The 25,033-nt window shown below is 40.4% G+C and overlaps 1 protein-coding gene across 20 annotated transcripts in view; it reads left to right on the top strand.

The window, feature by feature from the left end:
- Window positions 1-25,033, top strand: part of TENM2 (teneurin transmembrane protein 2) — a 1,085,256-nt gene that overhangs the window by 901,352 nt on the left and 158,871 nt on the right. For all 20 annotated transcript variants that reach the window (XM_068205619.1, XM_068205638.1, XM_068205636.1 and 17 more), the window contains 2 exons: window positions 9,740-9,974; window positions 22,554-22,792. In XM_068205619.1, the coding sequence (XP_068061720.1) occupies window positions 9,740-9,974; window positions 22,554-22,792 (474 nt within the window). The remainder of the gene's footprint in view (window positions 1-9,739; window positions 9,975-22,553; window positions 22,793-25,033) is intronic.

Genomic DNA, 25,033 nt, shown 5'->3' with positions numbered 1-25,033 from the left:
AAAAGTTTCATTTCTCTGTAGGGGAAGCTTCTGTAAGAGCTCTTAGGACACATTTATTTTGTGTCTTTTTTCCTTCTCTTCTTCTGACTCTTTCCTTGCCCCATATCTCAAAGAAGTCAATTTGTCTGACTGGTTGCAGAATGCTCATCTTGCCTCCTCTGCCATGATTTCACAAGCCAACTTCAGTATCAAAAACTTTTCCTTGGTCTGTGGGTTTGCTCAAATTCATCTATCATATTATGGCTTTACCTGCCCTGAATTGTTTCTGTCCAAGGGATTCCATCAATCCACACTTAGGGTAAAGCAGCGATTTCAGGCACAGGTTTTGACTGTTTCACATCATTAGAAAAAGCTGCAAGCAATTTTTGCAGAGTCACAGAGGTTTTACCCAAATTGGTATCTTGATTTTTAGCTACTCTCTAGTCTCCTATGTCTTTAGTTGGATAAAATATTGTGGTCATCCTCTTTTCCCATTTTTAAATTCTTCTTTTGTATTGCCACTGTCATGATTATCAATACAGCATGGCCCTTGAGAGGTGTTTTCTTTTCACTTTCTTTTCACAGTGTTAAACACCACTTAGTTCTGTGGCAGCCTCAGACATTCTGAAGGAAGAAAAACAGTATATAATGCAATTATGATAGCTGCTTTTTATACCTTAAGTAGGAAATGGAATCTGTTCCTTCCTTTCTCAATTAATACTATGTTTCTGTGGCTTTTTACTTGAGTGGCTTTTACTTTGCATTGCTCAGAAAAATAAAACCATGGCCTTGAGATAACACAGGCCTGTAAAGCTGGTGCTGGTGTGAGAGGCTGGGGTGAGGCTGTGCTTTCAGAAATGTGTTCAGTGCAGGTGATGGGTAGGGCCGTGCTGTTCCCACTCCCCTGACACTGGGAACAGGCAGCATTGCTGAAAGGCATTTCAGTCCCCTGCCTTCCGTTTGTTCTGGTAATGTGGGAACACTCCAGTGTTTGGTATCTGCCAGGATGATTACACAGCCTCTTCAGGCTGGGAATTGGATTGCCTTGCCCATGCTGGCGAGGGAAGAGCAGGGCATATCTGAAGTGGCAGCGCGGAGCACGGCTGCACTGCAGTGGTGCTGTGGGAGACAGGATGGGGAGCTGGGCTGGGGGAGGCAGGCAGCAGCACAGCCCCAGGAGATGAGAAGTGATGGTGTTTCCTGTTTAATTGTAAGCAATTAGATGGGTCTATTTATTTTTTTTTTTAATTGAAACGATCCATAGCCTTGATCTGAGAGTCTGTTCAAGGCTCCTGTAATAGAGAATTGCATGGAGGTTTAATGTCTTGGTAAGGATTGAGTATCTGCAAGATGTTAGCAATGCTATTTAGAGAAGACAGCACTTGATCTTTTCTACCTAGACAACGTTTTCAGTGGGCTGTTGCCTTCCTGCTGTGCTACAGAGTGAGTTTCTAGCTTGCAGGAGGTTTTTCCATGGTAAATGCAGTAGTAGGGAAGTATTTGCTGCAGTGCTACTGAGAGAATTGCTGGCCAGCACAAGCTCCATGGGTGCCTCATCACGCTGGTGCTGCTCAGTAAACGTTCTGGTTTCCAAGCAGGCTGGGAGGCAGCTGCAGGCAGGGCTGTTTGGGATGGAGCTGTTCTGAGGCAGCGCTGCAGCAGCTCCCAAAGCAGCACTGACCTTCTCCACGCTGGGCTGCAGCTCCTCTGCCCTGCTGTGAGCCCTGCATCCCTGAGAGCATCCCCTGGGGCTTGGCTTTGCTGCCAAGCTCTGCCCCACCCAGGGCAAGGAGGGCTGGCACTGAGGCTGTGGGTGGTGGGACCTGGGATCAGCCCCTGCAGAGAGGCACATCAGGCACTGTACTTTGAGAAGCTCCCAGTGAGAGAGCCCCATCATTCTCACAGCTGAAATCACCCTCTATTCTTTTTCTGTTTTACAGGCTCGGGGGTTGCAGTTGCTTTTTAGTTGTTTGTTGTTGTTGTTTTTTGTTTGTTTGTTTGTTTTTTGTCCTTCACACAGAAGAAACTTTATTTAAATAATTGTTTAAGATTTGCTGGGTTAATGTTGGCTACATGATAAACTGTGTGAGACCTTTCATACAGCACCTTACAATTAATTGTAAATTAATTACAATTAATTTATGTTACAATCCAGCACTTTACTGTATTTTATTCACTAACCCATGGTTTCATCTGATTAACAGAATCTTTTACTGGTAGTAGCTGAAGGTAACGTCTCTGGTACCTTGAAAAGTCAGGAAACTTAAACAGGCTTTCTTATCTGAATGGTTTGTGACTTTCCTTTTTTTAGTCCAATAACAGCCAATAAAGAATTCAAATGAAATCTCACTGCCTGTGAAAGAAATGCCAGTCATGTAGTATTGCAGCTTGCAGTACCCTGGAGGCAGACAAATCCTTGTTTCTGTCTTGTACTTCCTTGTATCTTGCCTGCTTTTAAAAAGAGAAATAACCCATTGAAAAGCCTGCTCCAGTGCACCACGTACATTGCATCATATTTGCTTTTCTTTACTCTAGAATTATGCAACATTCCTCTTACTTTTTCCATATATTCCACACAAATTATTTTTACCTGTTGTACATGTTGAGAAACAGATGGTCCAGGTAGTAAATAACTGGCTTCCCAGGAGCTATGAAATTGAATTCTCCCAGGTAGCTCCCCCAGGAACCCTGTATTTGCTGGTATATGTCAGTGAGCTTCATGTTAATGATGCTTATATATCAGTGTTTATTTTCATCATTTGATTATCAGTTGGTTCAGCCTAAAAGTAAAACTGTTTTTAATTATTATTTTGAGGGCCAAAGGGGTTATATTGTAAGTATTTTTGGAAAAAATGGTCAAACCCTGAAAACCCATTGAAGAACATTGTTGAAAGAGAACTTTTTGGGTTTCTTCCCTTTTAGACAAGAAAAGTATTATATTTTTGTTGATCCTGCTGTTGAACTGAAAAGAAAAATCTAGATTGGTGTGCACTGTGCATTATGGTGAACTGTCCTAAGGCAGTAGTTAGTATAAGATGGAATAAGAAAAAAAATTCACAAGTTGAAAAATTTAGTGCTGCTGGGAAGAGATAATACTGCCTCAGAAACAGAGAAACTGCGTGATGCTGAAAGCCTTGTTCAATATATTTAGTTTCACTCGTAGTTCAGCTGCCAAACTTCTCAGTGGTGCATCTTGACCTTACCTTACAGATTCTTCAAACAGCAGAAAGATTCCAAATGGTTACTCTGCTGATAGAGTTGCAGCACCTAGAAGCCTGGTTTATTAAAAAGCTCAGTTTCCTTGTAGATCTTCTTTCTGACATAATTACTTTAGAAATTTATTTTGAGAGACTCTTTCTGGTATAAATTTTTTAGGAGGTTGGGTTTAACAAAAAAAAGAGTGTTTTGTACAACGTGTAATGCGTTCTGTGGCACTTCTGAAATAATCATGGTCATGCATTGCATTAAACCACCCATGACTGGCATTTCTTTTGCCCCTTGGAAACCAAATGAGTTCCAGCTCACTGGGTGATGCAGCATCCTAAGTGCTGCTGTAACAGCTTCAGGGATGACTTTCTATTGCACCTGACTCGGGACTTAAATTGGAAATTATGGCACAGTTATTCTCATGGCACCATGACAATTTTCAGGGTCCACCGTAGACCAGTCAGAGAAGCAGCAGTTTTCAGGCCATAATCCTATCAGGAAAATGTCACCAGGTTCCACTGCTGGCCTAAATATTTCTGTTCAGAAATTTCTATCTGTTCAGAAAAATCTGTGTCTTAATTTTCACTTTGGTGTGATTCCCAGTGCTTCAAATTGTTTGAGCTCAGGCAAGAATTTGTCTGAGTCTTTAGACAGGGTCCAGCTCTTTCCCATTCTGCAGAGCCAAGTCTAGAGAACAACGTTTACCTTTCTGCACTAAACTGTTCCATAGTAACGACAGTAATAATGAGCTTCATTGCTTAGAAAAATAACTGCCCGCTTTTCTTTTTATTTCTTCTTACATCAGTGCCTTCTTCAAACAATAGTGTGAATAGTACTCGTGTCCCTGAGCTGAAGAAGATAAATACATCGTTAAAGTCTCTGAAATATGTTTTATATTGATATCAGTATGGGGAAACTAAATTAAAAGATAGATTGAAAACTATGTGAGATGATTCTTTTTCAATTAGAAAGAAGAAAACTCCAACTTCTCTTTCAGATTTTGAAATAGTGTGCCTACCTTTTCATATATGTGTAACATACACGTATACACATATGTAAAGTACCACAGGACACTGAGTCTGCATGAACATTGTTATTGAAGTGATGTGATTTGCCACTGACCAGACATTATTTCTTGCAGCCCATGCACCTCATGCAGTGTGATAATGAATATTTAAGTGATGTATTTCAACAAATATAGTTAGTACATGGTGTCTCAGAGTATACTATTTTGTAGAGCAGTGAGTTTAATCTTTTTTTGCAGGTGACCCTCACTTGAGAGAGGTGGTTATATGACCCTTAGATCTAAATCCCTTAGATTTGACTCCTTGTGAAGCGTCCAGTTTTGCCTTTGCTTGTATGACTGTGGGCAATGGATAGTGTGGGCAAGCATGGGGTACTTCCACATGCTTTTTTTGGGGGGTGGGTTTGGTTTGGTTTGGTTTTGGGTTTTTTGTTTGGTTGGTTGGTTTTGGGTTTTTTTTCTTTTTTTTTTTTTTTTTTTTTTTTTTTTTGTCAGAGCAACATTTAATTTCCTACTGTAATATTGTGTTGGGGACATGGCTGCAATGCACTGGCAGACACTGATAAGTGACTTACTGTTTCATATCACACATTTACTGAATTTTCAGTTTGAAGTGTACAGTCTGGGATGACAGCCAGTCATTCAACCTATTCTTGCCTCAGAGTGTAAAAACACAGGCAGACAAAAGAAGGAGCACCTGGCAAATGTCTTGGGTTCAAAACAACAAGAGAGAGAGGTAATGGTATCCATGGTTAGGAGTGAGATAACTTTCTTCTTTACAGCATGTGTTGAAAACATTTTCAGAACATTGAGATGCCATTTAGCTACAGCCTAGCACAAAACAATGTAGGGAATTTAGCAAACAAACAGGAGAACTGAAGCAGAGACAGCAGAAAGCCCAGCCTGTGCTGCTGGGCAGGAGCCCCGGTCCCACCCTGCCAAGCTCACTGAAGGCTGGGGCTGGGGACAGCAGCTCTTGTGCCACTGTCACATTCCTGGGCGCTCCAGTGCTTTCTGCCCTCCCTGACTCAGAGTAATGTGAGCTGCCTTGGAAGATGAATTTAGCTTGGAAGGTGGCCCTGTGGTTCTGTGAAACACCCGTTACTCATTGTGATGGCACATGATGTGGTTTCCTTGGGAAAACAGTGGGCAGAGGGATTTGAATAAAGAACCAGCAGTGCTGCAGATGAGGTTTCTAATGCTGGCTGACAAGGGTTGTCTGTGGGCTTTTTAATTATTTTCTTTCAATTCATCAGCTTTGGTTTTGGGCTTTTTTTTTTGCTCAGTATTTGCATTATTTAAAGCATAAGGAAATAGTTGTGTCATTGTTCATTTCAGAAAAATAATACATGTTTAGGTTTTTTCTTTTAGTTCTTTTGTGAAAGGAAATGATTATGAGGTGTAATGTCTCTTTAGCATTTAATAATGTCACAGAGGATAATTCAGCACAACTAAGATACAATCTCCATTACTTTTTGAGGTAGTATTGACAAAGAACTGGGATGCAGGGAACAAATTGCTTTGCTTAGATTAGGGATGCTGCCTTTCCTGCTTTGTATTTAATCTCTGAGGTGGGAGATCATCTTGTTCCCCTCAGATCATTGTATTGCTTGGATTTTGTGCATGAGTTAAGTGAGTGTACCAAAGCCTGGGAAGAGCTATGAAAAACTATTTGACCATGTAAAGCAGATCTGAATTTTCTTTTGTATTTTAGTCAGCATTTGGACTGTAAAAGAGCTGAGCAGTGATGTTTGGAAGAGTGTGCTCAGGAGCTCTCAGCCATCACTGATGTACCTGTAACTGTGGGACACCCAGGGGCTGGCTCTCTGTGACCCCTGGGGCTGCCAGGCTGTGCCACCATAGCACTGTTATGGTGCACAGGCTCCTGAAGGATGTGCTCCAGCCTAGTTTGTTTAAATGTTTCACCAGATAATGAACTGAGCAAAATATTTTTTTTCTTTTTTAGTATTTTTGTTCTGATTAAACCCAAGTCAATTGGGTAGCTTATGATTGCTTCAAAGCTACACAGATCAGACTTTGTATCCTCAGATTATTTAATTACAACACAATTTACCCTCACTCAACTTCTAATTTGAAACAAGTGTTGCTGATATTCTTGACTGCAGTAAGATCTCTTGAAGAATGACATGTTGATTATGTGGACACGAGGCCATGATTTTTTGAAAATGCTCAGCACAATCAATGTGTATTAAAATTGATTGGAATTAAATATGTTGTCTGTTTGTGAATTTAAATGAGAAATTTTGAAAAACTAAAAAGCCTAAGTGTGGAGAGTACCAGTATTTCAGACTTCCAGGTCTTTGATTTTCACTATGGTTTTAAAAGACTTTTCCTTAAATTCTAAAGTTTGAGCTTGTGTAGTGTATCCTGGTGAAATTACTAATTCAGCTAATAATTGAGAAAAGCCATCATTTCCTCAGTATTCTTCCCCAGACCAATACTGGCTACTGCTATACCAAAGATAAAATCTATTTCCTGATGTGAAAAGCCAGATGTATTCCATCAAGACACTCATTGTCTTTAGGCTTCCAAGTCAAAGGCAATTTCCAGAGGGCCAGAGCACATTGTGCCATGGGATCCATGGAGCCAATCCCTTTGGATGCTTTATTTATGGGACAAGTGATTTCCTCCTCTGAACTTCAGAGCTCAGCAGATTTGCAGGTACTGCTGGTGAAGTTTTAATTTAGGCAAAGATGCTCATAGAGAAGTGCTCAGATGTGAATCCAATTCTGTATCCCTGGCAAGTTGAACAGTGTTCTGCTCCTGCTTCTGATTCATTTGAACAGGTTTATGAAGAAGCAGCGCATTAAGGTTTTATCTCTCTCATATATACATGAGTGCATGCACACTCCCTGGTTTGTACTTTTTATATATATAAGCTTTTATACATTTTAATAGAAGCTATATAATATCTATATGATGTTAATATTGGTATTTGTTTATGTTTCTATATTAAATGCTACATTAGTCTTGCACCAGATTTCAGAGTTTTTGCAGCTGTAATGTGTGTTCAGTTACCTCTGCACAGCTCATTTTGCAAAGTATCTTACATTCACTGTGTGGGAACTGAATCTTGAGGCAGATTAAATAATTTGTGGTAATTTGATTTCAGCTCTTTTTTAGTCTTACAGAAATGCTGTTCATTCTCATTGATGTGCACTTGGCTCACTTCTAAGAACAGCCTCCATGATATTGTGGTGACAAGATTCAGAGTCTTTATTTAACTGGTGCTACTGTGGCTCTCAGAGCAAAACTGTTTTCTTTATGTGGGTATGACTTTTTTGTACTTATCCTTGAGAAGGAAAAACTGCATCTGAAGTAAGCTGAGAAAACATGATGCACATGAATCTTTTGAAGTAACTATTAGCACAAGGGCACATATTTGTATTTTATCACTCATAAATATTCACTTATTGAAATCCAAGTATGCTTTGTTTAAAGTCAGAACACAGACTAGGAGAGTAATTCCACTTAAGCTTCTGTGCATGTGGATATTGTCCAAACACATTTTCCTCCTGCTGTGTCTTGCTCTGCATGCTGTTGTGGAATGGCACAGGACCTAGCACAGATTAGAGATTTGATGTTCTTGGAGGTCCAAATGGGGGTTTTAAACATCAAACTTTATTGGCTAAACAGTCTCTTTTATGCTTAGATAAGATATAGCCAAGGATAGTGAGGAGAGCTGCACATATGATGGCCTTAAAATTTAGGATGTGTTCATAAAAGGTGATTTTGTATTTAAAGCAGTTGACATTCCCACAGGGTGTATGTTCAGGCAACAGACATTCAAAGAAGATAAAGAAACTGCTGTGTAGATTTAAGGCAACATGAGAAGGATGCAGAATTTATTATAATTTATTTCTTAAAGTTTCTTGTCAGACAAGTTATACTTGCCTCGTGTAAGTCCCAGCAAACCTGGCTCTGTTCCTCAGCAGCCTGTGCTTCTCCAATTCCTCAGAAACGCTAAGAACATGAGCGGCCTCTGTCCAAAACCGCTGCTGTCTCTCTGCTCCTTGGTTGTGTTGCTGTTAGGAAGAGGCTCTTTCCCTGCTTCCCCCTGGGGCAGGCAGTCTGCAGAGCAGTGCCAGGAGAGCGCTGCCCCTGGGCTCTTGGGCAGAATCCTCGGATCAGGTTGGAAAAGCCTTCTGAGATCCTCGAGTGTGACCCTTAACCCAGCCCTGGCAGGTCACCACTAACCAGGTCCCTGAGTGCCGCTGCAGCTCAGGGCTCCATGCTGGGGAAATATCTTCCTGCTGCTCTGGGGTTTGGGTTTGGGGTGTTAGTTTGTGTCTATTTGGATTTTTTTATAAATACTGGCTTAAATAACTTACAGTAATTACTCAGTTTAGCAGCTTTTCTAGACTTCTTTGTTTCACATGACAAAGATCAGTCTTGCTGCAAATGATGTTTTGTGATGTTTTCTTTTTATTATTTGATTCATTAAGTACAATGAAGTACTTTGCTTTAGATTCTAAAAACAAACATGCATCATTAGAATTACCATTTCTCTAGTATTACTGATTAATGTTCACTAGAAAACAACTTGATACGATGTCTAAAGCATACAGTTCATAATAGTGTTTGTTTTCTGTATTCTTTTTTGCTGTTTTTATTAGACATAAATTATTGTAATGTGTAGAATTGCACATGAACTTATTTACCAGTCTACATTTATGTTTAGAAAAGTGACAATGTTTGAATGTCACCTGCTTATCACGTGCTGTTATTTTAATCCATTTGCCTTAATGATTAAAAGAAAATATTTTTGATTATCAATGCAAACATGTCAGTACTCAAAGAATGAGAAAGGTTTATATCCTTCTTTATCACTAAAAAATATCATCTGCCATTTTTCAATGAAAGAGACTGAAAGAGTTGCATAATTTCCAGATCTTGCTGTGTGTTTGTGGCATTACTAAATAGAAAAATACAGGCCAAATCCTGATCACATGGAATAACATGAAAGATACCATCACTGTCTTGCTGCTCTCTTTTCATATTTGGAGTTTAATCTTCTTGTGCTGGCACAAATCCTGTTCATTTGAAGCTGATTGGTAAAATACAGTGAATGGAAGAAGATTGATTTCTCTGATTAAGTTTTATAGGGGCCTAAAGACCATATTCTCAAAGGCTGTTTTTAATCCATTAAGGATCATCTGCTCACGGTCCCTGATAGAAACGGAGGGGTAAATTTCCTCTTGGTACATGTTGGGAATGGTCCAGCTAGGCTGCTGTCCTGGCTGCTCCACTGAGACTTTCTCCAGGGAGAATCCATGAAGAAGTATTTTAAAATTTAAATAGAGTCTTTGTCGACATGCCAGCTGTGCAGGCTGGAAGCACTGTTTTGTGTTGCTGATCCCAAATAATCACTGATCTGATTTGCCCACGCTTTGATGCCCACAGGTCCAAGAGGCACAATCTCTTTTCCCAGGCAGTGGCCCCTTGAAAATGCCGAGGAGAGCAGTGCCACCACACACATTTGTGATTTGTTTTTCTTTTCTGTTTTAGGCCCTTCAAATCATCACAGCCAGTCAACGCTGAGGCCACCTCTCCCTCCTCCTCACAACCATTCCCTGTCCCATCACCATTCCTCTGCCAACTCCCTCAACAGGAACTCGCTCACCAATCGCCGCAACCAGATCCACGCGCCCGCTCCGGCGCCCAACGACCTGGCCACCACCCCCGAGTCCGTGCAGCTCCAGGACAGCTGGGTGCTCAACAGCAACGTCCCGCTCGAGACCAGGTGGGTGGTGGGGATGGACACCCTGGGGGATGCCACTGGTGGTCCTCCAAAGCGCACAGAGAACGCCCTGGGATTGTTGGGAGATGGGTTTGATGCCCTTTGTGACAGGGGTGGCTTTTCTGACACAGCATGGGGGGTGAGTGGCATTAGAACACCCAGCGGCCCCAACCTGCTTTGCACTGGAAGGTGCACAGTGAATAACGTTGCTCACATCCCATTTTAAAGCCCTTTATTCACTTGGACCTTCCTTGCATACACAACTCATGCGATTAATACAGCATATTTATATCACAGGCTCAGGGACAACTTACTTAGAATTCATATTGACTGTGCTGCTGAAAAATTATACATTTTGCCTTTCCTGAAGCAACAAACAGAGGCTCACTTGACATTATGCATTTTGGAAGACTTTGAGAAACAATCCGAGATTCATGACTGACAGTACTATAATTTTAATTTATACCTCATCCAGCATGAAAGTTCATTTTAATCTCTTCTGTACATGTTAACAGCTTGATGCCTGTGGGGCAAACAGCAGCATATAAATGAAAAGGTGCAGCACTTAGGCCTGACAGAGAAATAAATAAATAAGTGCCTGACATGCTGCTGGTCTAAATATTCTGTTTTGTTGTCATTTGGGGTATGGAATGTCAAACATATTTAACTTGCACTTTAAATAGCAGAGTTGGCAGAGCTAATCTCTCAGAATTTAAAATTAGCCATTGTGGTGCTGAATAAAGTGCTTGGAAGAGCAGGGTGGTGTTGCTTGCCCAGAGAGTGATAAACACAGCGAGCAGGTGGAGGAGCTGGGCTGCTGGGAGCAGTGGCTCGTGCCAGGGTTTCAGCTGCATGGTTGCCACAGCTTCTGGGATGTTTGATTTGCAGCCTCCCAGGGCTTCAATGGGGCTCTGCTGGATCACACCCTGAGGAGCCACATCTGGGGGAGTTACACCCCCATGCAGCCCCAGCCCAGCCCCTCCAACATTTGATTAAAGACTGCTCATCTCGTTTGGAGCTCTGGGAGGAGCTGGTGCGGCTGGGATGGAGCTGACAACACCAAGGCTGGTGTTATTCAGGGGTTAATCAGTGGTGGGTTACAGCTCCATGGGGACAAATGAGCCTGGAAAGGGCAGCGAGTCTGTGCCAGTCTGTGCTGGGCTGGGGTGTGCAGAGGGGGCTGCCCTCGCTTTGTCCTGCTCTGCTAAAATGGGACCACGGGTGCCATGAAGAAGTGGAAAGCAAATTCAGGTTTTCCAAAGCCAAGATGGCCAAAAAAGGAGGGGAAGGGAATTCTTGCTTACTGAAGGTTTGGAGCTAACTTTGGCCAAATTAAAATTAAAAAATAAAAAAATTTAAAAAATTAAAAAAAAAAAAAAACCTTAACTCTGAATGGCTGCTTCTGTGAAAAGCTCTGCTATTTTATAGAACTTAATTTGGACATCCCGAACTTGTTATTTATTGCTAAGAATTAAAAGATAGAACTGTTGGTCCTGTTCAGCCCAGACTGGTTCTTGCTGTGTGGTTCATTGCCCAGGATTAGTACCTACTTTTGATGCTGGTGTAGAGTGGCCACGTGCTGCGCCTGGTCTGCCTCTTCCTGTATGGAATTGTTCTAGGGTACAACAGTACCTGAAATGTATCATTTCTGAAGGCTCAAGACTGTCCCAATTTACCAATCGCTTTACCTGGAGGGAATTCTTTGGGATATTCACAAAAGGATTCTTTGCCATAATCCTGGCATGCCTGAGCCACAGCAGCGGGCATTAGTCTGGCTGGCTTTTTTTACTGTCTGATTTTGTACCTATTCCCAGCCAGAGGTGACTGTGAATGCCTTTACTGACTTTGGTTCTTCTCTTTTTTCTTATCCTGCAACCTCTGGGACTGTATGTGTACATGACAAAAGGTTACTTTGTGAATACTGTTATTTTTGGAGGTTGCAGGATGCCCGACAGCTAATTGGAGCTTTTTGGAAGACATGTTTGACACAGGCAAGCATTAAGCTATTAGAAAATGTCCTGGCAGAATTGCTGTGTTCCAAAACTATTCCAGAGCTGCTTCAGGATCGATTTTAGTTCTTTTCTGAAATTACACACCTGACAGGGCTTGATGACAAGTTTCATCACAAGAATATTAACTCAAAAATGACTGAAACTGTTGCTTGTGAAATCAATGAGACTTTCAGAATTAGCCTGTAATTCTTTCACTTTAAAACTGGTGTTTCATCTACATTTATACCAATAGCCACAAAAAAAAAAAAATAAGGTGTCTTTTTGATAACTTAAGCCTTTATTTTAAAGCTTTAGCTTGTTGCAAAGCATTGACCCCTCTCATGCTGCCTCTTCACAGTGCACTACTCTAATTTTTTATCTTGTTATCTGTTTATTAATCTCAGTAGAGGAGTGCTCAGGAGGCAAAGCCAGCACTGACAGCACCTGCTTTATCAAGAGAGGGTTTCATAACTCTTAGTTCTCATCTTTCAGTTACCTTCAGTAGATTCTGCTCTCAACTGAAAATGATGTGCAAGTGGTCACGTTACTGATTATGAAACAAAAGGTGGCACCTGAGCTGTCTGAAGGGAATGCTTTGTGTCAGCACTACAAAACTCAGATCACAATTTAGATTCCAGATGTCTCTTTATCCAACAGTACCAAGTGCTGAAATCATTGAATAATACAACACACGTCTGCATGTTGCTTTTTTTTTTTTTCCTGGTAAGAATATTTTAACCTTCCCTTTGTTTCTTTGCTGTCTTAGGCAGTTTGGGCTAAATTCAAACTGTTTGGAGGCATCACATTTTCCAAATATATCCTTTCTCTGTCTCTTGTTTCAATATTGATTGTAGGTTGTTAATCACATTTGGTTTATTTTCTTTGTGATGTAAAGGAAGCTTTTACTGCTTGCACGTGTTTTCATGTGGCCTTTTCAGGTAACTGTGCCCAAATCTTTGTGTATCCTTTGTGGTGCTGTATTTATTACATAATTAGGTTTATCTGTATTGTTTATCTGAGTTATGAGTTTGCAACTTGCCTATGCAGAGTTCCTATTGTGCTTATGTAGAGTTGTAGAATGGTTTGGGTTGGAAAGAGCTTAAGGATCATCATGGGCGAGGACACCTTCCACTAGATCAAGCTCCTCAAAGCCCTGGCTAACCTGACCCAGAACACTTCCAGTGATGTGTGCTTGATTTTAGTGGGGTTTTAAGTTTTTAAGTGTGCTTTTTTTTTAGTGTCGTTTGTGTGATTTTAGATTAGCCATTAGGAAAAAATTCCCCATATTCCATGATTTTAGAAAATGAAGATTTTAAAACCTAACCAAAATAGGATATCTAAATCCTAGTGCAGTCTCATAACAAGACACAACTCTCCCAACAAACAAAACCTGCTATATTATATTCTTTCCTGCCTCCTCCATCCCTAGTAAGTTTTTCTGAAGTGCTACAGAAAAGATTAAGTTTTGTATTAAGGACACTTCTTCAGGTGTATTTCCCTCTTTAGTCCTCTTGTTTGTTCCTGGTTCAGGTAAACAAACGGGCTGTGCCTTCCCTTCCCTGCTTTAGGGCTGCATCAGGCTCCTGGGCTGGCTACATAATCACTGTTTTCTTTGAAATAAGAGTCTGTAATGGAAGGGTTGAAATATCTCTAAGTAAGGACACAGTAATGCATGGCTGTAGCATTTTTATGGTGCTATTTTTATGGTTCATTTCTGCAGTATTTAGCTGCTTTACCTTTAGGCTCAGAGCTGCTGTTTAATGCTCTTTAACTTTTATTGTCCTCTTGCAGTCTGTTTCAAAGCATCTCCTCCTCCTAACAAGGTGCTGGTTTCTACCTTCTCCATTTGAGAGGTGTTCCTTTATTGCTGCTTTAATCATTGCTTTCCAAGGGGATGTGTGATGAAAATACTGACTCTGGACATCCCAGGCTGGGTCTCATTCCTTCCTGACAGCCAGAGGGGCAGTGCTCTGCTTTAAAGCTTAGAGGGCACAGGGAGAAAGGAATGGCTTTGCAGGGAAGTTTCCAGTGCCTCCTCACACAGCAGGAATCCTCTGGGATGAGAACCCCACATGGACACTGGGATGACTGGTGAGGGAGGAGAACAGAGGAGGTTCCATGGATGGATGTTTCACTGAGATTGCCTGATTTACTAATGCCTCTTTCAGTACTTTATATTGATGTAAAATTAATTGTTACCATTATAACTAATAATACTTAATTCAGGAGAAAAAAAAAGGGGGAATTAAATAGAAATTACTCTTATTCTTCCGTTCTCATAATTAGTCTCGTAATTTGAAATATTTTCAAAGTCCAAATCTTTCAGTTGCAAAGCTAATTTTGTATCTATGTCTATAATTTCTTTGTGCTTGCTAAAAGGAAGACTGTAACATCCTAATGTTTCTTCTGTGTTTCAGGAGAAAGGATGATGGCCACCCTTCTGGTGATTATGAAATAGGTTTCTTTAGATCTTGTGGGCTGTAGTATAAGACCAGTGGTCCAAATCTGAGGTCATTCGTGCAAAGTTCAGTTTAAAGATTGAGAAATCTGAAAATTTAACCAAAAAAAAATTGCTATGAACCTTAAAAGAACTCTTCAAAATATTTACCTTTTCCTGGGGTTCAAGCTGCATTTTTTTCTTTGCCAGTCTGATTCCAGCACAGTCACTCTGGGTGAGCCTGAGGACAGCAATGGGAGCAGAAAGGATGGAGCAACAACGTGAGCTGCATCCCAGTGTGCACCATGCAGTGCTTGAACTCAAAATCGAGGGGTACCACAGCTGGGAAACATCTGCACCCAGTGCTCCAGTTCATTCCAGTGCAGGAATGGACACAGTGCACTGAGCCTGTGCGCAGCCTCCTGCAGTCAAGGCAAAAAAGCCAAGAACAGGGCACATGAGGAGAGGGATTTAACAGTGGGGGGAAGCAATATTAATTTTTTTAAAAAAGAAATTAAATATCTGAGATGTTGTTAATACCGCGTTCGCATTTTGTACCATGTTGAGGTGTCAAGATCAGCTGCAGAACTTCTGAACTGAATATGTAAACTTGAAGTTTCTGAATGTGTTGAAGTTCCAAGCTACAACTGCTCTCTGCAATTGTCTGCCTATTTTCAATGATGTCTCAATATTTTGATATCTTTGTACATGATGCAAAATGTTCTGGAACAGAGCAGTGAAACAAAATTTCCTTTCCTTTTGTTAATGCGATTTCCTAGCATATATTGGGCATAACAAACAACTACTTGGAACAGTGAAATGAGCCCTCACTTTAATTTTGCTTTGTCTTTTGTGATTTTCTCTTACCATTTACTTGCAGCTACAGGTTCATGTGCTAGAGCAGGTTCTTCCTCTGAGACTGAAGGCTGGGGCAAGAACTGACTCCTTCATTCTCTAGTTCCTGCATGTGAAGGTTGCAGAAATGTTGTGGGAACGTTCCAAATAACTGGAATCTGCACAGATAGATTCTGAACCTGTCTAAAAATCAAAAGCATTTTAAAGAGTCAAGGAAAGCACAGTCAAAAGTCTCCTCAAGGACTTTGAACACATTTGGGCCATGTACTTGGAGGATTCCAAAGCACTGTAGAAAGGTCATTTTTAGCAGGCTACTGGAGTATCATTTTCATAACAAATATAGGCATGAACAGGAGAGAGAAAATGGGGAAGGGAAACACTACAAAAGCAGGATACATAATGATGATTCAGAAAATCAATCTGGATGTACTCCCACTCACGTACACATAAGCTCAAAGAAGTTTTTACTGATTGCAGGTAATTGCATGTTTTCATGATCTTGTCGCTCGCATTTTTAACTTCTGGGTCGTGCAGAGTGAACAGGCAGCGTGACTGCACAGGAAGAGACAGGCATGTTTAGGGTCTTTATGAAAAAAAGTCTAGAATTATGTAATTTGGTTCCTCTTTATTTAAGTTTACATGTTGACTGATAAATTTCTCTGAGTTCTGAGCTTTGTTATTCTGTTCTGTGACTTACACACTTGAAATAGCACTGTTAGTACTTTTTCTTTTTTTCATGTTAAGTGAGTAGTTGAATTAAGAGATAGTGGAGAGCTTACATGTATGCCTTTTAAAATAGAAGTGTTTTGAAACTATGTTCATTAATTGATGTAGAAAGTTAAAACTGCGTGAACCTGTTGAAATGCAAAACTCTGTTATCATAATCCTCACCACTGGAATAACAAATGGAGGCATTATTGCACTTCATCACTTGGCACTATGCAACAACTACTCAGAGCCCTATGGCAAAAAAAGACAGAAGGTTTTCTGGTTAAGAAGAGAAAGTTCCTGTAGCTGAGTCATTTCAGAACTGCTGAATGTTCCTGGATCTGCTGACTGATCCTGCTATACTTTCATGTACATGCATATGCAAAGACCCTGATTTTTTGTGGTTGTGCTGTAGCTGTGCCTGTTACTCTTTACTAGGCATTAACCAGCAGTTTGATTGCTCTATTCCTGGAGAATAAACAATAGTGCAAGAAGGAGATTCATAAATTTAAAGGGCAAAAGCTGGCTATTGACTGGCTAACTCCTACTCCACTGAGTAGGATTCAAGCAGACAGGCTGAGTGAGTGGGCTCACCTCCTGCTGAGTACCTGGAATATTTTAGACCACAGAGGCACCATCAGGAAGGTGATGGGTGACCCCTGTAGCTCCCTGGAGCTGCTGAGCTGCCAGGTGCCTGTTCCCCTTCTAGATTTTCTGCCTTTCCTAGTTGGTGTTCTCCATCTCAAACTCTCGAGCTGCTTATGATCCCCAGTTCAGCAGTCTATATATTTCATATAGATGTATCTCTCTATAATTTCCACCTCACCTTTCTCCAGCCTCTCTCACAGCTCTGCAGTGTCACAGCTCAGCAGCCTCTGAGCAGCCTGGGACAGGGCAGTGCTGTGGGGACAAGCCAGAGCCAGGAGCACGTGGTGAGAGCCTCCAGAGAATGCTCCAGGGGCCAGTTCACAGTGGGATTAGGAAGAGAGAAGGTTATAAAAGCGTATCCAAGAGGATCTCAGCTTGCAGATGAAGAGCAGGTGTCCTGTGGAGAGGTGCCCAGCACAGAGCCACGGCTGCCACTGTCATGCAGTGCAGGTGTTTTGCCTTTGTGGCTTCGTGAGCAACGCCTGCTTGGTTTTATTTCATAATATGACAGATCAAGGTGCCCAAAGGTTGGCACCTGCCTTTCTGTACACCACCCTGCCCGGCTGTCAGGCAGTGTTCAATTACTGTGCTTCACACGTCCAGCTGTGTCTTTGTCAGAGGGTGGCATGGCAGTGACAGGCCAGCCCGCTGCTCGCAGCAGCCTCTGTGACACTGCTCTGCACTCTGCAGTGTTTACAACACTTGGCCTGGGGATGTGAAGAACCCAGCCTTAAGGAATCAGCAGCCTTTCAAGAGCTGAGGAGCTCCAACTGGAGCTGCTCTGGGTGCTGGGGGCTGCTGCAAGGATCAGGAGGTGACAGTGGGTACAAGTGTGGCATTGATACTGAGGTGTTCATCCTGAATTACTGCTCCCATGCCTAGCAGAGTGTCCTTAGTTCCTGCATCAGTCTCTGCAGCAGGCTGGAAATCACTGAAGTAGGTTGTGAGGACTGTCCTCTGTTTCCACAGGCATTTATTTGGGTGTGGGGGTGCCCAACACACGGGTGTGTAAAATGGCCAGTGGGTTTATATACATGTGTGTCTGAAATAGCTTTCCACTGAAAAATCAGTTTTACTGAGTTTAGTCTGTGGATTTGACACGATTGAGACAATTACTTGCAACTATACAATTTAAACACAAATAGATAATACTTGTTAGGCTTTATTGCTGGCTTTAGAGTTCTAGGCACTCCAGAGGGTAGAAACTTCTGTGCAGTTTTACCACGTCAGCTCTCAGCTGTGGAAACATGGCTGATGGTCCCATGTTTTCTGCAAGAACCTAAGAGAACATAAAAATAAATCTGATTTGGGGAAAGACTGAGACATAGGTAACCAAAGCTTGCACTAGTCTACCACTCAGAGTTCATTTTTTCATAACAGGCATAAGAGCACCTCACGGTTCTCTTCAGCCTCGGTTTCTTTTTGTTTGGAAGTGAGAAATCTTCCATAAAACTTCACTGTCTGAATTTGGCAGCCACTTTGAGGCTTCCACTGACATAAAATGACTCATGGCTACTTTTTTGGAAGACTTTGAAAACTGCAGAAGGTTTTTTTTTTTTTTTTAATCACTGTGAAAGCCAGCATATTATGTCCTATATTCCATTGTTTTCTGCTAAGAGTAAATGTCCAATAAAATTATAGACAGATGTGATTTTACTACAGCTTGAAGATATTTTTAAGTCCTAGAACAACTAAATTGAGCTGTTACTATTCTCTTGGCATGCAGATTTTCTATTTATTAATTACTATTAAAAACCCTGTAAAATGTAAAAAAAGACAATTTAAGGATTATAATTCTCTGTATGCCTTTTTTTTTCTTTTTTCATAAGAATAAGTTTAGGACAGTATGAGGAGGGAAAAAAGCCATTTATGTTAGAAAATGTCTTTTTCTTCCTTTCTATTACAGTTTTTCATCGCAAAACCAATTTTTTTTCCTCCACTCATTCTTGCAGTGTGCTGCCATGACAATCTGTCCAGAAAGGAGGGGGGGAAAAGCTGATTGTTCTTTGAAAGAATATGGAAGTTAATACAGTCTCTGTCAGACCACTATTCCCTGAACACCAGAGGTCCTTTTGACCTGTGGGAAAGCACATGCTAGGGAGAGCTCTGAATTAATGAAGAAAGCAAAATATAGCTTTTTCCATTTGCCATTAGTGCACAGAACAGCACTCAAATGTCCCCTCGCAAGCTCAGCTTTCCCAGATGTCACCTTCGGGGTGCCCTGGTGTGACCCCACCCAGCAGCAGGGCTGAAAACAGAGGGGGAGAATCCTGAATCCTGGTGAATCCTGGTGAATCCTGGTGAATCCTGGCGAATCCTGGCGAATCCTGGTGAATCCTGAATCCTGCAGCCAGAGCCTGGGAGAGGGGAGCACAGAGTGAGCTGCAGGGTTAGCTTCTCTCTGTGGGCAGCACCCAAGCTCTTTCCACAGCTTTTCAAGGTCACTGAAATAACAGAATCATTGTAGGCTGGCAACCATATATTGTGATTTTTTCGGTGTGGAATTGTCTTATTGATCCACAGAAATTAAGGAGTCTGGGCTGAGACTTAGAAAATTTACTCCCATGTTTTCAAAATAGAAAATTAGTCTTAGTCTACTTCAAGTTGCTAATGCTTAATTGTGAGGTAGAAAATGTGGTTTTTTAATTTGTTTGATAGGTGAACAGGTAAGACAGAGAATACAATTTTTTAATTCTTATATGGAGTGTATTTGAAATTAAGTGAACTGTACAAATCAGATCATTTCTTTTCATAAGCAGGCATTGTAAAATGCTCCCAGCCTTACCCCTGTGAGGCTGTAATTAATGTTGATAAATGCTCATGTTCTCTCTGTGCAGCTTCAGCCCACAGACAATTGGTTGTACCAGAGCATGTCAAATCTCACATAAAAATATGGCTATAGATCATTGGGTTTAGGGATAGAGTTGAGACAAGTCAATTTATTTCCATTAGTAGCTGAGTCTAGATTTAAAACTCTGGGGGTCCAAGTGTTTTGTCCATTATGTTCCCAGTCTTTCTGGTGTGCTTTGCTGTGATTTAAGGTATATCTGCTAACCTGGCCCCCAGCTTTGCAATGCAGTGCCAGTTTTCCAAAGTATCTTGGGGGATATTTAACACACCTTTAGTTCAATGTCTTTTTTAACTTTTGAAGGCAGAACTTGTATACTTTCAGGTGGTGTGATGTCTGACAGCTGCCACTTTGTCAGGGGTCCTCATATTGAGACAATGAATTTTCAGCTTTCAAAATGACTGGGTAGGACGAAATGTGGCAAAATTCAGGGTTTATCCAATGAAATTCTTTCTTTTTTGCTTTGACAATGACATCTTCTCCTTTTCAGTTGGCTTTTTTTGCTTCTACCAAGTCCTGATTAGTTTTAACAATATCATAGAAATCCTGTTTGCATGGATAAGTGTTTTGGTTTTCTTTATATACTTTATGTATCTTGAAGTGGATCACAGTGGAGCTGCTGTTTTGTTCTACTTTTTTGTCTTCTCACATGCAACAGGATATGATTGACATGTTCTATTAAAGCATATCTGGATATTCATTAATTCACTTTTAATGGGAGCAGAGTTTCATTATATATCTGAGTTTACTTTAACAATGCTTTATATTAAAATTTCTGTTGGTGCTGTAGCTGCCTTCTCAGCTAAAGAGGACATAAAATTCCTGGGTTTAAAGGCATTTCAGATAAAGACAGTTCCAAGGACGGTAATTTTGAGTTTGGTTCTGAAAGATCTGCTTTTGGGCAGGGCAAGAGTAAGAACTGTCTGTTTCAGACCCTCTGTCCAAACCTGAGGGTCATTCCTGCCATGAGGATTCAGGAGGAGAAGGGGTCGTGGGCTGAGGCAGGGGCAGAATTAGCCTGGATGAGAGAAGAGCTTTCCTGCCTGCCTTTGTCTCACTGGGTCTGTCTTCCTTCTGGCGTTCCCTTGGTCCTCATGCTCCGTGTCATTTCAGCCCCTAGATCCAATCATGGAAGTGGTCTTGTGCTCCCAACACTGGAGAGCAGCTAGAAAGGACCAAACCTGCTTCTGCTGACAAATTAATCAGGTTCTACCCAGACAGAAGGAGCAGAAGAGTCAATAGATCTGGTGTGACACAACCAGCCCCACAACATCGTTTTCCCATCAGTTACTTTAATTGAACTGTTGCAAAGTAAAGATACATTTAAAATCAAGGATTGAAGATGTCAGACTTTCATTATTTCTTGCTTTCTTTTAGCTGAAAGATGTTTTTCATAATTTAAAAGGCTGGTAATTTTAAGGGCGAGTCTTTTAGCATTTACCTTTATTGCTTTTTTTCATAGATCACCTATGATGTGCAGAATTCTAACCTCTAATGTCCCTCACTGATAAAGAAAAAAGAAGGGTGGCTTTATTTGTTAAAAACCCCCAATGTTTCTATGAAGTAACTGGTTAGAATTGATCTGTTTGAGTTTGATTGCCTATCTGAAGCCTCCAAAGCACAAAGAAAAAGTTATGACAGTGGATACTGCCACTGTCTTTGTCTATTTTCTAGAACTAGGTTTTGGTCACTGTTGAAAGGGATGTACAAGGCCACTTGGAGTATAAAAATCAACAACAAAGGCAATGTCAAAGTGATTTTTCATGTTCATTAATAGAGTTTATAATTGATCTAATAAAAAAACGCAATATTTTCAGAGGTTGTCTTCAAATGGAAATGTTAAATCAGAAATCTGGGGAGCCTAGCCAGCCTTCCTTTTACTGTCTTTTACCTCTATGCAATTTCTGTGCAATCTCTTATGCTCTGGGTTTTATTCCAAAACAAATGTTTCAAAAAATGCCTTTAAAATCACTTCTGGTATTTTGTAGACTAGGTATACACTAATCTATGCTTGACAGTAGGCACATTCATGATGGTGGGCTGAAAAACATACTTGGGAAACACATTTCAGCCTCCAACTTCCAAATTGTTGTTGTCAGTGAGTGACATGGATTTTAAAGCTCTAACAGGTGGTTTGAGAGTGACATACTGGAATGTATCTGAATAAAAATGTTAAACATATTTTACATTGGAAGTAAGGCCTGGGTTATTTTAGGCTGTGATTTTGATTTTGGAGATTACTGAGTGTCTTCGTTCTGTTTGATTCCAAGAAGCACTTGTTTTTCAGAGCTGTGAAGGGAGAGGGTATGGAGCAAGTCTTCAGAGCTCTCTGTCTTAAACCAAGTGACTTTGTGTAAGACCACAGCCCTTATTCTGTGCTTCTCTCTTTACTGCTTACTGGGAACATGTTTGTAGTCAGTTCTTCCTGACTGTGAGAAGTTAATCTAAAGAAACCAGCCTTCCAGTTTGCTTTCTCCATTTCCTGTGTCTGGAATGTGTTAACAGCATTTTCTGAGATTCATTTGAGTGTGTTCTATTATTCTCTTTCTAACCAATGTATGGGCAGCTGAAATCCTGGTTTTATCTGCTGAGTCATGTGCTGTTGGTAATTGTCTTAGCTGTTCAAACCAAACCTCTGTACTGTTAAACCACAAAATCATGGCTAATTCTAATTCTGGCAGGATCTTTTCCTACAGGACTGTGGGTTTTGCTCGGTATGTTCTTAGTGGTTTTGCTGGGAGCTTTTCCCAAGAGTGTAAATGAGACTCTGAGTGTGATTTTCTTAGGACGTTTTTTGAGTGGTGGATTCCAGAGGGAACTCCCAGACACTTCATGGGTCATGCTGGTGTTTTAGCTAGTTGCATCTAATTACAGAAAAGATTATGAAAGATACCCTGACACACTGTATTTTAGTGCCAGCTGTTAAGATCTGGTACCAAAAAAAGAAGAATTTTCATTTCTCTATTTCTTCCTACAAAATCCTTTTTGGTTGAATTTACCAGGCTGTGGCAGCTGGAATGGTATAGAGTAGGAGATGTTCTGTCTTAACTACAGGACTTGCCATTTTCAACGCTGTTCCATTTTATGTTTTTCAGGCATTTCTTGTTTAAGACATCTTCTGGAACTACTCCACTGTTCAGTAGTTCTTCCCCTGGTTACCCGTTGACCTCAGGAACGGTTTATACTCCACCTCCCAGACTGTTACCTAGAAATACATTCTCCAGGAATGCATTCAAGCTGAAAAAACCCTCCAAGTACTGTAGCTGGAAATGTGCTGCTTTATCTGCAATTGCTGCTGCAGTCCTGCTTGCCATCTTGCTAGCATATTTCATAGGTAAGGCTGTGTTTCCTCTCTCAAATCACATGGCTGTGTCACAAAATGAAAGTTCAGCTGATGAAAGGATGGTTAATGCATTTCAAAAATGTGTGTTCATAGTGAGCAAAGAATATTATTATTCCTTATACTGATTAATGAGGAAAAATAAAATGTTCAAGTCACATTCACTGTCGTAAGAGCAGTGGAAGCAAGAAATTGATTCAGGATTCTTAACGTGCAATGTTAATTTAGGTGCCAGATATGCACATCTCAGAAATGGTCCAAACAGAGGGATTTAATGACTTTTTGATGTAGTGCCATATGTTTAAAAAGTATTTAGAAAAAAATGTGATAGGTGGTAGATTCACATAAGTAACAGAAGCTAGTGGCATTTGAATTCAAATATTACCATCACATTCTGCCTTCAGATAAAAAAAAAACAAAATTATTTTGATTACTAGTTCTCATTCTATATTGGTTTGTGTGCCTAAATCCAGGTGGTGTTATATTTGAATCATTAGATGGTTCCATTTTGCATGCAGTTATTTTCCATATTCCACTCATCCTTAGCATTTTGTAAAGAAAAATATAGAAACTCCCAATGTTGTGTTTCTTTCCCATGATTCATATGTTAATAGTGACCACACTTTGTTCTAATCCTTTCTGTGGTTTTTTGAGATGTTTTTAACATGCTGCTGAGATTTTGTCTTTCTTAATTTAATTAATTTCATTAATTTCCAACTTCCTCCCCCTCCCCGGTCTGCTCTCATTCTCTGTTGTTGCAGAGGTTTTTTTAGGTGTCTGCACAAACTACCAGTGTATTTTGTAGCTTTTAAAGTGCCTTTAACAATATGCTGATGACAGTGAAGTGCTGCACACTCTTTAGGCACTCTGAGTAAATTGCAAAATTATGGTAGCTTGACAATACTTTCCAGACCTATTCTTTGTGGGATTTATTTCCTCTCTGAAACTATCCTCACATATAGCACTCAAAAGATCTATACAGATGTGCTGAATTGTCTCTCTTTTTTCTTTCCTTTTGTGATCCTATATAACCTGACTCTTCAGGATAGACACCATTTTTTAAGAAAACCCCATTTTTCATACTAATAAGCCTCCATATAGGATTAATTTATACAGTAGTAGGAGAGAACTGGCTGCCTATTCCTGCTGTCTGTTTAGTCCAGACCTACATCCCAGCACACTGAGTACTACGGATCTAACCATCTTTCTGTATTTCCCCTGTAGAAAGCCTCAGAAGAATAACAAGCTTAGTTTGGTGTATAAATGAAAAGATTGGAAAGCACATAATTCATTGAAGTTGACAGTTATCATACAGCAGCTCCCTGTTAGAGTGATTATGCACATGGGAAATGATATACTGCAAGTTGAACATTTTAATCATGTGCATAACATTGAAGTGATGAAATGTGGTTTTTCCTTGGTATTTAGGTTACTGTAATCTTAAGCAAAGCTTTGCAATGTGGTTATTGCTTTTTACACTTTCATTTTTAAGACAAGAGAGAATGTAAGGCAATATATTGACTCTTAATAATTGATGAATGATCTATCATTTCAAGTAACGACATAACTGATCCATTTTGACAGAAGTTTTTGAGGTCTTCTTTCCAGCTGAAAGAATGATGAGCACAATAGAGTTGGTAGTTACCACAACAAAGCAGGGTTTAGAAGCGAGTGTTAGCTCAAGGTTTAAATAATGAGAAGTTACCTGACAAGCTTCGTGCCATACACAGGAAAGAATAAGTATATGTCAAAACCAGAAAATAGCTGAAATTAATCCTATGAATAAACTTGATAGATCCACCGTGATCATAATTTAGAGTGATGGAAGAGAGAGAAAGGAAAAAAACAAAAAAGCAGTGATGTAGCCTTAGATGCATGAGAAGAAAAGAAAGGTAAAAGTGAAGTGCTTTTGGTAGGCCATTTATTAAATTAATTCCTTCACTCTCAGCAAAAAATCATACAATTCATTGCACATGACAAAGAGCAGGAGTAAGACCATCAGCTATAAACTAACCCTTGCTGTCCTCCAACAGTGTGACTTAAGGTGCTAAATCATCTCCTGATTTGAAAAAAGGAAAGGTTTTGAAGGTGCTGCTATTGTATTTCTGCCTTACATGTCCACAAAGAAAATTACTTGCTCTCCACCACAGCAGAGGTTCCATCACTGGGGTTACATTAGCTAAAAGTAAGAATTATGGAAAAAGTCATCAAAATTTGCAGCAAATGGTTCTGCTC

This window comes from Anomalospiza imberbis, chromosome 15 (assembly GCF_031753505.1).
Source record: "Anomalospiza imberbis isolate Cuckoo-Finch-1a 21T00152 chromosome 15, ASM3175350v1, whole genome shotgun sequence".
In the NCBI taxonomy this organism is placed as follows: domain Eukaryota; kingdom Metazoa; phylum Chordata; class Aves; order Passeriformes; family Viduidae; genus Anomalospiza; species Anomalospiza imberbis.
This window is presented reverse-complemented; position numbering and strand designations above follow the sequence as displayed.